General features: G+C 45.5%; 1 protein-coding gene across 1 annotated transcript in view; it reads right to left on the minus strand.

The window, feature by feature from the left end:
• Positions 1 to 1,116: 1,116 nt before the first annotated feature.
• Positions 1,117 to 17,053, minus strand: part of HNF4G (hepatocyte nuclear factor 4 gamma) — a 36,850-nt gene continuing 20,913 nt past the window's right edge. Inside the window, exons 4-10 of the mRNA XM_066623862.1 lie at positions 11,551 to 11,657; positions 10,520 to 10,675; positions 8,295 to 8,382; positions 6,557 to 6,709; positions 5,239 to 5,475; positions 2,413 to 2,532; positions 1,117 to 1,235 (exon numbers count right to left, since the gene is read on the minus strand). Of these exons, the coding sequence (XP_066479959.1) occupies positions 1,117 to 1,235; positions 2,413 to 2,532; positions 5,239 to 5,475; positions 6,557 to 6,709; positions 8,295 to 8,382; positions 10,520 to 10,675; positions 11,551 to 11,657 (980 nt within the window). The remainder of the gene's footprint in view (positions 1,236 to 2,412; positions 2,533 to 5,238; positions 5,476 to 6,556; positions 6,710 to 8,294; positions 8,383 to 10,519; positions 10,676 to 11,550; positions 11,658 to 17,053) is intronic.

Below are 17,053 nucleotides of genomic sequence, written 5' to 3' on the forward strand. Positions count from 1 at the left end.
GTTCTGTATTGGACACCACGTGAAAATAATTTTCCATCTTCAAGCCCTATGAGCGTTGCTTGTGTAAGTAATCCAGTTAAACACAGCCACATATGTGTGTTTATCGTCAGTACCAACGGTGTGTACTGGCTCCAACAATATCATTTTAAAACAATCATTTTTAAAAGGATTTCACTCATCCCAAAAGAACACATATTGCATTTTTTCCCCTAAACGTTCCAAACATTCCCTCTCTATCTATTTCAGGCCTTAGGAGGAAGGGAAAAAATGTTTCCCTGAATTGTCCTAGATGATTTAAAATTTAAAAAACATTAAAAAAAAATCAAGGCTACTTTTGCTCAGAGTGGCTTACAAAAAAATTAAAACTAAAACATCTCTTGAAAGGGTCATTCCTAAGATCAGAAGTAAATAGAGGGGGGGGAAGGCATCTTTGGAGTCACTATCTCTAACAATAACAACTTATTTTGGAAGTAATTTCACTGACCTTAGTGAAACTTCTTTATACATATGTTCAAGTTTAGGGTTTAAGGCTGCAACCCCATGCACACCTACCTGAGAATAATGCACTATAGAAATTCAGATAAATCTACAAAGGATTGTGCTGAACAATACGCATCATATCAAAAGCTTGCAGAGAATAGTTTGGCTCCCAACCACCATTTTCGTTCAAGAAAATGAGACACCTGGTTTGATTAACTGTTAAGACCGCTTGCTTTGCTGTTTCATTATTTCCAAATTTCAGCTTACAATTTCATTGCAATCAGGCTCTACATTCTGCTAGGAATACTTGAGACTTTTTCTTAAGATGACAAACGGTATAAAAGGACAATAAATTAAACCTCTTCAATTATGATTCAAAGGCATGGCAAACAATGAACAGATTTTTGCCTCCCCATTCATCTCCTGTAGTATTCACAAATTACATCTGAATTCACGCTTTTCAAAAAGACGTTAGCAAAAGTGATAAAATAAACCCTTCTCCAAAGGGAACAGTACTTGTCTCTTTAATGATGGGTTTAGGTTATCTGTCCTGAGTTTTCCAACATCCAGTGTCATAATAGTTTTATCCAGTGCTCATATTACCAAAAAACAAAAACAAAAAAGTATTGATCAATATCACAATGGCTTTTGTTTCAGAAGAGACTGCTGTGAAATAACTGTAACTTGGTTTGTAGATATCTTGTATTCCTGGCCTGAGCCTTGTGGAGGGGAGGGTAATGGCGTTTCAGGAGTTGCTGGAAAAGACAGGGAGAGCAATGACTAATTAGCAGATCTGTGAAGGCTGAGTTGAAATGATGTGTGTCTGGGCATGAACACTTTTCATGGACATTTTCACCTGATGCAAAAAGCACCCTTACCCCCACACCAGCAATTTGGGGAGACTTAAAACTGAACAAAGATGTCTACCAGAACATTCTAGTTGCCAAGGCAACTGGACTCTATCTAGTCAATGCAACATAATTGCTTCAGCAACAGGAATAATCTGTTACCTCACCACACCCAATTTTAGACAGAGGACAAAGCGGTACACTCTAGTTCTCAGATTGAGTATTCCATCCCATTCTTTTTCCCTCTACCCCAGTGGTTCTCTCACATTTAGCACTGGGACCCACTTTTTAGAATGAGAATCTGTCAGGACCCACCGGAAGTGATGTCATGACCAGAAGTGACATCATCAAGCAGGAAAATTTTTGACAATCCTAGGCTGCAATCCTACCCATACTTACCTAAGAGTAAGTCCCATTTACTATCATTGTTAAAAGAATATACATAGTAGCTTGTTAAAAGTACAGGTCTGTAACATTTCCCCAAATGCAATCACATACCATGGGAGCATCAAGTCTAATTTATTAAAAATAAAATATTGAAATGAATGGGGACCCACCTGAAATTGTCTCGCGACCCACCTAGTGGGTCCCAACCCACAGTTTGAGAAACACTGCTCTACCCATATAGAGTGAGGTCAAAGCCTCGGTTTTGTTGGCCCTCAATTACATCAACATGTAGCCAAATCTGACTGGACTGACTGATGTGGCATCAGTGTGTTCATCAAGTGATCCCTGATTAGCTGAGATCATACAGGAAAAAGACTTGGAGATAAAAATGGTACTGAAGCAGCAGTTGTACATGAAGCAAGACGTGCAAACCACAGGTAGCAATGAAAATTATTATGGAAGAATTTTCTAGGGAATAATTTATGTCCTCTGAAAGTTCTCCTCTTTAGCCCCAAAACATTAATAGATAAAAATTTCCCAGAAACCAAATTTTGTACGTGCGTGGAATCATGGAATACACACCATTTTGATGTGAAAAAGTATAATAAATATTCTAGATTGCACTCACATCGTACTCTTCTTAACTAGCTAGCAAACCCAGAAGTTACAACCAAATGATAAACGTGCAATAACTTACATATCTGTTCTGCATGTGCAGGAGCAGTTACTGAACTTATAAGCACAGTTTGCCCAGTGAGTGGATCCTGAGCTAGATGGGGATGTACTGGATTTTGATTAGTTGCATCATTAGATGTACCTACAACAACAGTAAAGAAATAAACATGCCAATTTAAATGAATGTGATACAATGTAAAATATTATATTTCCTTAGTAGGGCAGGAGGTCTGGTCTAGAGGGTAGAGCCTCCGTCTGCCTGAAGATAACATCCACAAGGTCGCCAGTTCGAGGCCACCGGCACCGTGCGACCTTGGAGCAGCTGACAAGCTGAAGCCAAGCAATTCCATCTGCTCTGAGCGTGGAAGGATGGAGGCCAGAATGTGAAGCCAGATCGGAATGAAACACCTTGAATGTAGTCGTTCTTGAAAGAAAGAACCTTCTTTGAAATTGTAAAAATCCCTATTTAATAAGGGATTTAATAAAGCCTGCCTATGTAAACCGCCTTGAATAAAGTCTTGAATAAAGACCAAGAAAGGCGGTATATAAATACCTATTATTATTATTATTATTATTATTATTATTATTATTATTATTATTATTATTATTATTATTATTATAGACCAGTTTCATACAAAACCTGTTCCCCAAGGACTTGTCTTGCTTGTGCATGCAGGAAGAACGGAAATAGCTGCACATTGGATACATGGTAACTTCTTATCTTAAATGTGGGATACCAGAGGCTATGGGATGCTGTGCTATATTCACAAAGAAGGTAATATATCCACTAAAAAATCTTAAACTAAATGACTTTTTCATGTTGTCCACAGAAGGTACAGGTGTGTCCCGGTATCCGCAAGGGTTCCATTCTGGAAACACCACCCCCTGGTTAATTGAAACCGCAGATATCAGGGGATGCCCCTACCCTCCAAAGGCTTTCTAAGGTCTGCAGAGGTTGAGTGCAATCGCCTAAGGCTGCTGCAGGCCTCAGATTTGTTGAAAAGGCTAAAAAAAAAACAACTTCCAGTTTTATAATAAAACAGCGTAAAATCAGATGTCACTTTTTTTAGCCTTTTTGGCCATTCTGAGTCCTGCGGAAGTTGCACGAAGCCTCTGTGAGCCTCAGAAAGCCTCCGGAAGGGAGGGGAGCTCAGCTCCCCTCAACTCCAGATGAGGTATGCGGGGGGGGGGAGGAATGGATCCGATATGCAGTTAATTCAAACTGCAGACACAGGATCCACAGATATGGGTGCCCTCTGTGGTTTTCAGCAGTTGCAATCACTGCTCAACTATGGATCTGGTTGGTTTAATTTGCTTTTATTTTTGTGTGTGTTTGGGTCGGATGTTACTGTGAGTGGCACCGTTTTTTGCTTTTTTTTTACCCCTCTACCTTCCTAGTGCATGGTCTGTTTTCATTTTTTAAATTTTAAGGAAGCATAATTTATTCTAGTTTTTAAAAGCGCTTTTTATTTATTTATTTTATCACCATTTTGTAGGTGGTTAAATTTCAGAATAGTATCATTGCATTTAATTGACTTTGCACTTCACAACATTTTCTGAGCAAACTTGCTATGTCTTTGGAAAATGTTTGCTCTATGTTCTCAGCGAAGCGCAAATCAGGGCTAATTGTGAAAGCAGAATATCACAGTCAGATCATCAAATATGGAAGAGGATAGCCAGCAGTGATATGGATTTCCTTAAATTGAAACTTCTAAATGGGCTTACATTCAAGTAGTACATTACGTTGGTTTTACTCGTGGCTCATGAACTATTTAGTATAGTGGTAGCTCTGTTTCCCCCCCCCCCCAACTATTTAATGCATGAGGTACAAATGATGTGCCACACTTTGTGAGTTAGAAACAATCTAACAAAGCAGCAAAATGCTGGGGAATACTTTGATACAGGATAAGAACATAGGCACATACACCCCACTCATCATCAACAGCTTCTGTTTTGGAGGGAGTTGAAAAAATCTCCTGCACTAAACACTGGCACCATAATGAACTCATCCCCAGCACTACTCTTTGCAGGACTGGCCTTTGAAGCTGCAGAGCCCAATGCAGACCATTTTTGCAAGACCCTCACCCCCCCCACACACACACACACCCCACTCACCAAGATGAGCAGCAGCAGCAAGGTGCCCAACAGTGATGTCACAACCAACTACTTATAGGGGGCCAATTTCAAGCCAATCAGATAAAGGGGCGAGAGGGAGGGCTGTCCAGTGAAAATGCTTTGCTTGCTGCACTCTCCTCGTGACACCTTGGCATGGAAGATTCAATGCCAGAGCATCAGCTACAGAGTGAGGTGCTGGCTACGGCTACAGGCACTCCACTCACCACCCCAGGGCAAGGCCCCTTCAAGTGCCAGGCCCAATTTAGCCAAATTGGTCATTGCCCTATGACCAGCTCCAACTCTTTGCATCTCACTTGGAACCCAAAATGCTGAACCCAGATCACTTTCAATATAGAAATATGCCTCAGTGCCAGGCTGCTGGGGGCCTGGAGCAAAGTCCTGCATGGGCCCCACATGCTGCCTTCTACCCAGCTTCCAAAGCCACATTGGGAGCTTTCACTGACAGTAGTACTGGTGGTTCAGGTGTTGGCCTGATCAAGTAGGCCTTCTGATAGGAGTGGGTCCTAGGCTAGTACCGGACTAGCAAACTCCTGATGTCACTCTGTTTGGTCCATATAGCCCAGAATTGTCACTTCCCCTGGAAATAACTTTCCAATGAAGAGAGAAAGAAATCATTGCAAAGCTGTCCAACCAGCATCAAGGGATTTCTTTTTCCCTGCTTTAACTTCAGTTAAACAGAAAGGAGGTCCATCAAACCTGCTGACACACCTACCTCCCAGTAACATTTCTTGAAGTAAACTGTCAATTTTCACCACTCCGAAGAGCTTCACAAATTGTATTTGCTCAATCATTTGCCAGGTGATACTCTGGAGAGTAGGCAGTAGTAGCAGGAGTTCTCCAAAACGTCCCCTAGAGTCATACTGACGGTCATTGATATAATCTTCCAAACTGATCTGGACTTGAAACCTCATGTTCCTGATCTTCATTGGGTTACTCAGCCCTTTTGCATCTTTAAAACAACATGGAAAACATTACACAAGAGATGGCACAGACCATGTTCCAATTTACCTAGAGATATGACCACCAAAGCAATAGAATGTTGTTTTCCACTAGGTATTGCTGAGGACTCAAGAGAGATAGGAGGCTGACAGTCTGATCTGCATGCATATTCTCCTACTATTTCAATGGTTTACTCTCCAGTAGAAAAGTATTAGGTTGATTTCTAACAAGACAGGTGCCAGGCCTGTATTAAAGAGCAGCATATGTTCTGAAAGGAAAGCTGCTCCTTAATTCTGGATGGGGATAAAATACACAGTGGCAAGAGAAAGGTATACTGAACGTGCTCAGGGTCCCTTTTATTCTTTGCTTGAAATGTTCCAAAAATTAGCCCTGTTACTGAAAATTGTTTCTAGGATTAAGCCCTGACACACATGAAACCCTGGCTATTCCTTGAAGTAAGCTGCATCAAGCAACTAACTATTATATTATCAGGCTGCATATTCTCAAACTATGGAGATTAAAATGCCATGTTGGATAATGACATCAGTAACAGGTACAGAATCTTCTGAAAAATTGCCCAATTTTATGCTTTAATTATGACTGCAGTTCTATTGACCCACTGTCTTAAGTGGCCCTACAGTAGCTCAAATGTTGCCCCACACCTCAGAACACCTTCCAGATGCCACTAGAAATGGCCAACGCACTTCTGCTTGCATCCAACAGGCCTTCTGAGGGGTCTGGGTGGCCAAGCTCTGGATGGCCAGGTGCCACCCGAAGATAAGTTATTGCCACGCTGCAATTAATTAATTATCCATGGGCTTAGGTATCTGTGAGGAGGGGCTGGAATAGATCCCCCATGGATACCGAGGGCTCACTGTCTAGGGCATCATGAACACAGCAAACCTTCTCCTTTGTATCTAAAGGCATATGGATTATGCATTGTCTCTAAAAGAGATGAGAGTCTAATCTTCTCAAGAGCATCAGGATCCTGGTCCTGTAAAAAAAACCACAGTGAACACCTATCTTGCGTCCCTGATCCCATTATCTTTACTATGTTTGTGTTTTTTTTTTTAAAAAATCTTGAAACACACCTGGATCAAAGAACACAATTGCTTTTAGACAAGCATACTCATTATCATCAATCTGAATTTCCTGAAACGGTCGTATTATCTCATCCAAAATCCGGTTTGCTACTCGACTGATCTCAATTTCAGAGCTGTTACGATGGATTACAAAATCGTTACCTTGTGAAACAAAATAAAATCAGTATCATTAACAATATCTGCAGCCCCCAAATTCAAAACTGGTTTCTGTGTTCCTACAGCACATTTGCACAGACAAATATATTCACTAAGCCCATTTTTCACACCTATCAATGTTTCTTCCCAGATATAATAGACCAGAATTACTGTACTGTAGGAGTATATCATTGCACATAATTTTATTTCAGTGAGTAAATGTATGCATGGCTGAAACATACAGCTTTATGAAAACAAAGCTATATATTAGTGAATCAAGTCCCCAGTGTGTAGATGTATCAGGAGTCCACACAGAGAAAAGTAGGGATTCCCTTTGCAAGACAGCATTGGGGAAATCTAAATTACTCTCCACCTCCATCCAAAACAAGTTCAAGACAAATAAAGTATTGTGTTTTAGTTATTTGTTGAAAACATTTGCATCCCTCCTTTTCCCTCCTGCTAGGGAGGTGCTCAAAGAAGCTAGTGACCTACTAAAATAACACAATAAAATACAATAGAAAGGAAACTCATTGCAACCACAACAGCAGAACCGAACAGCAGTACACAGCACCAAGCAAATTAAACCACTTACGTAATATCAAAAATAAAAGTTTAAGGAAGAAAAAAAAAATACCAGCAGAATAGAGCACTGTAAGGTCCCGAAAGCGCAACAGAGCTACTTTGGTCCCTGCTGTAACCTTAGGCATAACCTTATGTTCAAAAGGAATTCCACAAGCTGGGTATCACTGTGGAAAAGGTATTTGCTTTACTGCTTGGGATTGGGGAATATCTCAGGCAGGAGAGGACCACACAGGCACTAATCCTGATCAGAGTCGGAGGCATTTGTTGTACAGGCTGAGGAAAGCCTAGCACAGCATGCTTTGTTCAGCTTTGGAAGTAGGAACTCCACTCCTTCCACAACTATGCTGGGGTGAAGCGAGTTTGAGGGCGATGTGACCACAGAGTGGAGGAGGAATGAGGTCAATGGGATCATGTACTTTGGCCTGCTGTTTCTGAGCCCAATCTCTCCCTACCCCAATTGTTGCCTCATGGATGCAAAGAAGCTGAGCAATGTTCTAATGATAGGGAAAAGTTAGGGGGCTCTTAATGAAAGCCACAAGACCCTCCTGAAACCCCCTCCCTATCATAGCGAAATTACGTCCTCCCATAGCCGTCTTAAAACAGTGGGTACGAGGCAGTGGCACAAGAGGGTCAAAAGAATTAGGCGCAGAGTCTGAGCAGCAGATCTCCCCAATCACACTGATTTTGTTGGAAGCAAAGGAGGCTGATCTCCCCCTTTGCCCACAATGTGACTGTGGAAAAAATTGGGAACACACACTATGAAATGTGTCTATCAGTGCATACTTGTAGTTCATAGTTCTGTCAGTGCTAAATTGATGAGATAAGCACCACGTATAGATACAAACCTCAGGAATTTTGTACCAGGAGGTGTTCCAAACCTCAGGAATTTTGAATCCACCTCCCTGTCTCTCCCCAAAATCTGTGTGACAAATGCAGCACCACTAATGACCTGATAGGACGGGCCCGAAAGTATAATGTATCGGCAGTAGCAAAATAAAAAAAATGTTACCTAAAAGAATAATGTCCTTGTAAATCATAGAGCGCTTTGCTGCTCCAAGCAACAGGTGTTCACCAGCGTGTGCTCTTAACAAGGCAACCTTCAAAAAGAATGAACATAAAACAATGGTAACATGCCTCAAGCAAATGTGGCTCTCGACAAGCAGAATGGCCTATGCCAGGGGTGTGCTACTATTTTGTGTCATGGTTCTACTTCAGCTATGCAGAAGGAAGCTTAATTTATGGTAACTCCATTGCCCCTCTGCTTCCAATGTAATTTCCAACTTTTTTTTCCTAATCTCATTTGTTTGCATGCAATACCTGATGACCTAAACGAAAAAAGGCCTTAAGATCTGGTCCCTTGACGGCATCTCACACTACTTTAGTAAACCTAGTCTTTTTTACTTAAGACTCCCAACAGGCTTTTCAAAAGAAATTAAGAAGTTGTTCACTTTTCTTTTAGAGAGGAACATCTATGGCTATCCTCTAACTTGAACCGGGTGTGCCCCCATTTACTACGGAATTTTCCCCTCTTTTGCCAATGGCTATTCTTATTTTCAGTTTCTTACGAATCCCCTTGAGAGGAGGGCTTTCATGCTAGCCCGGCTAAATCTTTTTCCCTCTGCAGTGTTGAATGGTCATTATTCTCGGGTACCTTTGGACCAAAGGCGTTGCAATCATTGCGGCATACAGCCTGATTCTGTCATTCATTTTCTTTGCATTTGCCCTGTGTTTAGTAAGCTTCACTGCTCTATTCTGGGCCCTGTTCTTTCTAGTTATTCTGGTCCCCCCAACCTTCTCGCAGCGTTTCTTTTATATGACTTTTCACAAGAAACAACGATTCTTGTTGCCAAGTTTCTTGCAAAAGTTTTTATTTCTAACAGTTTCAGGCAGCCCTGACTGGTGTATTTGAGCGAGCTATTTCTTTATGGTTTCGTTCTTGTGTACCTTTACTGTGGTTTTATATTTGTGATTGTATATTTATTATGCGTGATGCCATTAAAGGTTGTTGAAGTTGAGAGGAACACCTGCGGTCTTATTGTGAGCAGATTCTCCCTAAGTTTCTCTTTGCCTTGAGTCTTCTACTTGTCCTGAATTTGTTCACAAACATATTTGTTTGCTTGACTCCTGCTGGTGTGGCATGATATGGTCAGGAGCATATCTCGTGTGTGGCATGACTGGGCATCTGCCCTGGGTACCACTTAGGGGAAGGGGAAGGCACCAAGCACGGACTTACAAGGCAGTGAACGGTAGTGGTGGCATGCCCCCATCTGAGGTGCTCTGGGTGGTTCCAGGCCTTTCTGCAGGGGGGTCGCTCTTGTTTCCTCCAGTTGGGGCCCAACACCTTCCCAAAGGTCTATTAGGCTCCAATATGGAGCCATTCTGGGAGAGTAGTGTAGTGCGCAGGCGTGTTGGCGACGTGATGGTCATGTTGCCATGTCACCCCACCCTGGGATCATTTAGCCCCAGAACATGGCTGCATATGGTATTCTAGACCTGCTTTGCTGAATTCTCAATCCAATCCTACCAAGTCTTTCTCTACTTCCAAACCTTTCAGGCCCTGTTCTCCTGGTTCAGGTATGGTTTCGTAGCACAGAATAGCATAGGACTAAACTGAGAGTCTTAGAGCCCAATCCTGAGCTTGACGCACTGGATTACCATCCCACAGACCGCCAAGCCACGGTGAAGAAAGTGGAAGCGGGGGGGGGAGGCAGAGAGGAGGCATTCCAGGAAGGGGGGAGGCACACAGAGGGCAGAGAGAGGGTGAGGAGGAGGTGTGACAGAAGGGCGGAAGGCGGGAGAGGGTGGGGAGTGGGCGGGGACAGGGCAGGGAGGAAGAATGTCGCGGGTGGGAGCAGGGAAGGGAGGCAGGTCTGGTGGAGCTCTGCTGCACCAGATCCAGTGCGGGGCTCAGCACCCTACACAAACGCTTTTACCTTTGAGTACCTTTGGATTGAGTAGCCCCATCGCAGGGCTACTTCGGTTACCGACCCAAAGGTTGGCGGTGAATTGTGTAGCCCCATTGCAGGGCTACTTCCTTTACCCGGGAGAAGGGAACGGATGTCCCTTCTCCTGAGGTGCTGTCTGCAGTAGTCTGAGGCATGCAGGATGCGGCAGCGGCCGTTTTCGGTGCCGCCGAAGCTTTGCACCAGGAGAGCTCAGGATTGGGCTGCCCAATAGTTCAGTCATATAACCGCCATAACAAGATGATGGAGACTGCCCAGTTAATTGTCATACCTGATCATCCAGTCGTAGTTCACAGAAAGCTGGAATATACTTTGCCCATTCTACAAGAACCAAAAGTTGTTGCTTCATAGATTCACAGACATCACTGATGCCAGCAATTTTCTTAACATTGAGATCGGTAGCGGAACTGGGGCTTGAAACAGGGATCTGATCATAGTGGGGAGAATTCAGATTACTACAGTAGTCTTTGTAATAACATCAGGCAAAGGATTTTTTGTGCCTACCTCCCAACCCCCAATATTGTCAAAGTCTTTTGACAATATGAGGGCAGAAGTTGGGATCTACAGTATTGAATGTACACAATTACAAGAATCTCATAGCATTCTTTCCCCCATGAACAACAATAGACTTTCCTTTTCTGGACAGTCACTTCTCCTACCACACAACAGGGCCAAGGGAGTAAAAGAGAAGGAAGCTCAGATGTCAGGCCAAAGGTAGGCAGTCCATGGATATCAAGATGAGGGAAAATGGAGTGATCTGACCAATCTTAGAAGGAAGAGATGAAGAAACTGTGATGGCTGGTAGTAGAAGAGTGAAACTTCACCTGTGATAAGTGATGTGACTCATGAATGATAGGAAGATGTTTCTGCCTGACTCTCTGGTTTAGGAACTTTCATGACTACACACAGCAGTCAACAGTATGTTTCCTTCAACTCCCATTAAACTCTGTGTTCATTGCTATAGCTAAAGTAGATCTTCGGAGTGGGGCTTTCAACTATGAGATGCCACAGACCTCAATAGGAATACTACAAAGCAGTTGGAGAAACGCTTCAGAAGATTCCTTACAAATTACAAATAATGGGGCTAATGACCTTATCCAACTCAGGCAGTTCACTATTTTGAAAGATGTATGAAGCATTATTATAAAAGAAAAGGAACAAAATCATTATTTTCTCAAGTGGAAAAGTTCCTTTGCTTTCCAGTCTCACCAATGCAAATGGACAGATGCATTTATAAATAATGGACACCAAGTATTCAAAGGTCAAGGTAACCCATTAGGCAGTTCTATCGGATTGTTGTACCTGACGAGAAAGCACTTCAGCCTGGGACAATGTGTTAATCGAAGGAATATTACTTCCATCAGATATACTCCGTCTCGTGCTTATCCTGTCCCGTTCATTTTGTACAGCTGGAGGGGGGAAGAAAGGACATTGTAATTATTTGCATGCATACCATGTTCTTGAACAGACTCTCCAAATGTTATTGAGAAAAATGTATGAACCCAGATGAACACTTATAATATCAATATAAAAACATTATAAGTTTATCATTTTCTCTGTTCCTCAGAAATAACATCTTGGTCATCACGGGATGTCATAATCTGGCCATGATATTATTTCAGTGAGTCAGGAGAGGTGAACTGTAGACTTGTAATATTTTATACTAGCATCATAATAAATGGATAACACCTAGAAGTTTGACTCTGTGGTGCAGCCATTGGCAGAAATGCCATCTATGAGTGAAAGGAAAGGTCTGCTTATGCAAAGCCCAGGAGCAACTGCCTATGCAATTGCAGGAGTAGAATTCTCCTTCAGCTCACAAAAGGCACTTCCACCCATGCAGCAGTGTTGTGCCAAAGCTCTGGATGCTATCCAATATTTCCAAAATAATTGATGTTTAGAATCAACTATATTGGGATATTGGACTGCCATGTTTTTCTGGCAGTTTTCGTCAGACAACTGCCATTTCAGTTTGTCAGACAAACAATACTCTGCCATGCCATGAATACAGTTCGTCAGACAAACAATACTCTGCCATGTTTTCGTCGCCCTTCAAGAGACAAGGCTGCCAGATTCCGGATCTGTCAAGGAGAGAAATTTATCATTTTTCTGGCAGGGAAAACCACCAAACGAAACCAGGGAACATGGTGTTGGCTTTGCGGTCAGAAATACCCTGCTGAAATCCATCATCCCACCTACTGTGGGAAGTGAAAGAATTTTGTCCCTGCAGCTCCAGTCATCAGCAGGACCTGTCACCCTCATCAGTGCTTATGCACCGACTCTGTCGTCTCCAGCAGAAGCCAAAGACAAATTCTATGATGACCTGGCCACCACTATCAAGAAGATCCCCATAAAAGAGCCATTGTTCATCCTCGGCGATTTCATTGCTAGAGTTGGTGCTGATAACAGTTCGTGGCCCACTTGCTTAGGTCAGTTCGGCACTGGGAAGATGAACGAAAATGGCCAACGCCTGCTAGAGTTTTGCTGTCTTCACGGTCTCTGTGTCAGCAACACATTCTTCAACACGAAGCCCCAACATAGAGTCTCCTGGAGACACCCAAGATCAAAGCACTGGCACCAGCTCGACCTGATTCTCACCAGACGCTCCAGCCTTCCCAGCATCAAGATCACGCACAGCTATCAGGGTGCTGCTTGCGACACCGACCATTCCCTGGTGTGCAGCAGAGTGAAACTGCAAACAAAGCGACTGTACCACACGAAAAAGGAAGGAAGACCTCGCATTGATACCAGCAAGACCCGGGATCAGAGAAAAGTGGAGGAATTTGCACAAGCGCTTGAGGAATCTCTTCCAGGCCCGGTCGATGCAAACGCATCCAACAGATGGGAACATTTCAAGAATGCCGTTTACAACAACGCCTTGTCCATATTTGGCAAGAAGACCAACAAGACGGCAGACTGGTTTGAAGCCCACTCTGAGGAGTTGACACCAGTCATTGAGGAAAAGAGGAGAGCTCAAGCAGCATACAAGGCCTGTCCCAGTAAGCGCAACCTGCAGGTCCTCCGAGCTGCTCAAAGCAAAGTCCAGCAGACTGCCAGGAGATGTGCTAACGACTACTGGCTTCAGCTCTGTTCCGAGATACAGATAGCAGCTGACACGGGCAACATCAAGGGGATGTATGATGGTAACAAGCAGGCCCTAGGACCAACACAGAAGAAAATTGCCCCTCTGAAATCTGCAGCAGGCGAGGTCATCCAGGATCGGGCGCAGCAGATGGAACGCTGGGTGCAGCACTACTCTGAGCTATATTCCAGAGATAATGTAGTCACCGAAGAAGCGTTGAACAACATTGAGTGTCTGCCTGTGTTGGAGGAGCTTGACAGTGAATCAACCCTAGAAGAACTTCACGTGGCCCTGGACTCCCTTGCCTTTGGCAAGGCACCTGGAAAAGACAGCATCCCTGCTGAAGTCCTAAAGTGCTGCAAAGAGATCATCGTCACTGAGCTGCATGAAATCCTCTGTCTCTGCTGGAGAGAAGGTGGAGTACCTCAAGACATGAGGGATGCAAACATCATCACGCTGTACAAGAACAAAGGCGACGGGTGACTGCAATAACTACCGAGGCATCTCTCTCCTTAGCGTTGTAGGAAAGTTGTTTGCCCGAGTTGCACTAAAGAGGCTCCAGGTACTTGCAGAGAGCGTTTATCCAGAATCACAGTGCGGATTCCGAGCCAACAGGTCTACCACTGATATGGTATTCTCCCTTAGACAACTGCAGGAGAAATGCAGGGAACAGCGACAGCCACTCTTTATAGCCTTCATAGATCTCACGAAGGCCTTCGACCTGGTCAGCAGGGATGGCCTCTTCAAGATTCTCCCCAAGATTGGATGTCCACCCAGGCTCCTCAGCATCATCCGATCCTTCCACAAGGACATGAAGGGCACTGTTGTCTTTGATGGCTCCACATCAGACCCCTTTGACATCCGAAGCGGCATGAAGCAGGGCTGTGTTCTTGCACCAACCTTGTTTGGGATTTTCTTCACTGTCCTGCTGAAGCATGCCTTTGGAACCACAACAGAAGGCATCTATCTCCGGACCAGATCAGACAGAAAGCTCTTCAACCTCTCCAGACTGAGAGCAAAGTCCAAAGTCCAGCTGAAATGTCTGCGTGACTTCCTCTTTGCCGACGATGCAGCTGTCACTACCCACTCTGCCAAAGATCTCCAGCAGCTCATGGATCGTTTTAGCAAGGCCTGCCAAGATTTTGGACTGACGATCAGCCTGAAGAAAACACAGGTCATGGTTCAGGATGTGGACTCACCTCCCTGCATTACAATCTCTGCGCATGAACTGGAGGTTGTCCATGACTTTGTGTACCTTGGCTCAACGATCTCTGACACTCTTTCTCTCGATACCGAACTAAACAAACGCATCGGTAAAGCAGCTACCACGTTTTCCAGACTCACAAAGAGAGTCTGGTCCAGTGATGGGATTGAGCCGGTTCGCGGCGGTTCTATAGTACCGCTTCCTAGTTCACCTCTTGGTTCGGAGAACCGGTTGTTGGCTGGGGAGTGCACGCACAGCTATGACCCTCCTGCGACTGCGCGGAGAATGCAGGAGAGGGCGCGAACGGCCAGCGTGCAGCCTCGCTGATGAGGAGCAGTTCAGCTGCTTGCCACGCGCCTCTCCTCCCGGTGAGTTGGGGGCGCGGGAGGAAGAGCCCAAAGAGCCCCCGCTGCCCCCGAGAGTGAGCCCCCCCACCACCATGTGTCCCCCCCGCCCCGCACCTGTCCTCCCCGGCTGAGCTAGCTGGCTCAGCTTTCCCGGTGGGTTGGGGGCGCAGGAGGAAGAGCCCAAAGAGCCCCCGCTGCCCCCGAGAGCGAGCCCCCCCGCCGCCATGTGTCCCCCCCGCCCCGCGCCTGTCCTCCCCGGCTGAACTAGCTGGCTCAGCTTTCCCGGTGGGTTGGGGGCGCGGGAGGAAGAGGGGGACGCTGGAGCTGCTCCAGCTCAAAGAGCCCCCGCTGCCCCCGAGGGCGAGCCCCCCCCGCCGCCATGTGTCCCCCCCGCCCCGCGCCTGTCCTCCCCGGCTGAACTAGCTGGCTCAGCTTTCCCGGTGGGTTGGGGGCGCGGGAGGAAGAGGGGGACGCTGGAGCTGCTCCAGCTCAAAGAGCCCCTGCTGCCCCCAAGGGCGAGCCCCCCCTGCCGCCATGTGTCCCCTCCCGCTAACGAGGGCAACAGGAGCAGTCAGCATGCAGCCTCGCTGATGAGGACTTCAGTTCAGTGCCAGCATGCTGCCTCGCTGAGGAGGAGCAGTTCAGCTGCCCATCCAGCGCCCTGAGGATTGCAGCCTCAGTGACAAAGATGAGATGCTTCCTTCTTCACATTCCAATTGACAGTGGCTGCAATCCTAACCACATTTTCCTGAGAGTAAGCCCCATTGAACAAAATAGGAGTTACTTCTGAGTAGACCTGGTTAGGATTGTGCTCAGTGCCTACATAGAGGTAAATTCCATTGTGTTCAATGGGGCTTACTCCCAGGAAAGTGTGGCAAACTCTGCCACACTTTCCTGGGAGTAAGCCCCATTGAACACAATGGGGCTTACTTCTGAGTAGACATGCCTAGCATTGCATTGTCAGTCTGGAGGAGAATGAAACGCAGCCCCAGGACCTCCAAGGGGCACCTTCCAGCTCCAGACTGCAGAAGTTTTTGGAGCTCCCCCTCCCCCTTTGATCCAGGCAAGAGGGTCAGTCTCCCAGTGTCTCACCCCACCAGTGGCTCTCCCCAGAAGACTTTTTGCCCCTAAGAGACATCAACCCCCCCCCCATCTCTCACACAAGGAAGGGACTGAAGATCGCTTATGTCTCTCCGGCACACTTCTCCAGCTTGGATGGGCTCAAGGTCCCCAGTGAGAGGAGCCAAGGGAAGACTTGCCTTCCCCTGTGAAGTGCAGGTGCAGCTCCGCAGCTGCTCGCCTCCTGCTGCTGCTGCTGCTGCCCAGAGCAGATGGGTTGCCAATCCCTGGACTAAGCAAGCTAATTACTGGGCTGGGGCACCTTCCTTATGAGGAAAGGCTAGGCGTTTGGGCCTCTTCAGCCTTGAAAAGAGGCGTCTCAGGGGGGACATGATTGAGACATACAAAATTACACAGGGGATGGACAGAGACAGAGTGGATAGAGAGATGCTCTTTACACTCACACAAAACACCAGAACCAGGGGACATCCACTAAAATTGAGTGTTGGGAGGGTTAGGAAAGACAAAAGAAAATATGTCTTTACTCAGCATGTGGTTGGTCTATGGAACTCCTTGCCACAGGATGTGGTGATGGCCTAGATGCCACCTGGCCTAGATGCTTTTAAAAGGGGATTGGACAAATTTCCAAAGTCCATCACAGGTTACAAGCCATGACATGTATGGTGCAACCTCCTGATTTTAAAAATGGGCTACGTCAGAATGCCAGATGCAAGGGAGGACACCTGGATGAGGTCTCTTGTTATCTGGTGTGCTCCCTGGGGCATTTGGTGGGCTGCTGTGAGATACAGGAAGCTGGACTAGATGGGCCTATGGCCTGATCCAGTGGGGCTGTTCTTATGTTCTTATGCAACCCTGACCCCCTCTCCTATTTTAACAGTAATTATTGCCTACTCTTTATTCTATAATTTCAGGGAACAAATGTTCCCTGCCCCCCACCACAGGATGCAGTACATGCCCTATTAGTACAGCTGCACTGGCACTGGAAAATTGGATAGGATTAGGTCCTAAATCCTCTTAACTGTAACTTTCCAGCACCAAGTCCTGGAGGTCTCCTTGTGACAAGGAAATGTTTGTTCCCTTACCTCAGGCTGC

Source organism: Tiliqua scincoides, chromosome 4 (assembly GCF_035046505.1).
Source record: "Tiliqua scincoides isolate rTilSci1 chromosome 4, rTilSci1.hap2, whole genome shotgun sequence".
Taxonomy (NCBI): domain Eukaryota; kingdom Metazoa; phylum Chordata; class Lepidosauria; order Squamata; family Scincidae; genus Tiliqua; species Tiliqua scincoides.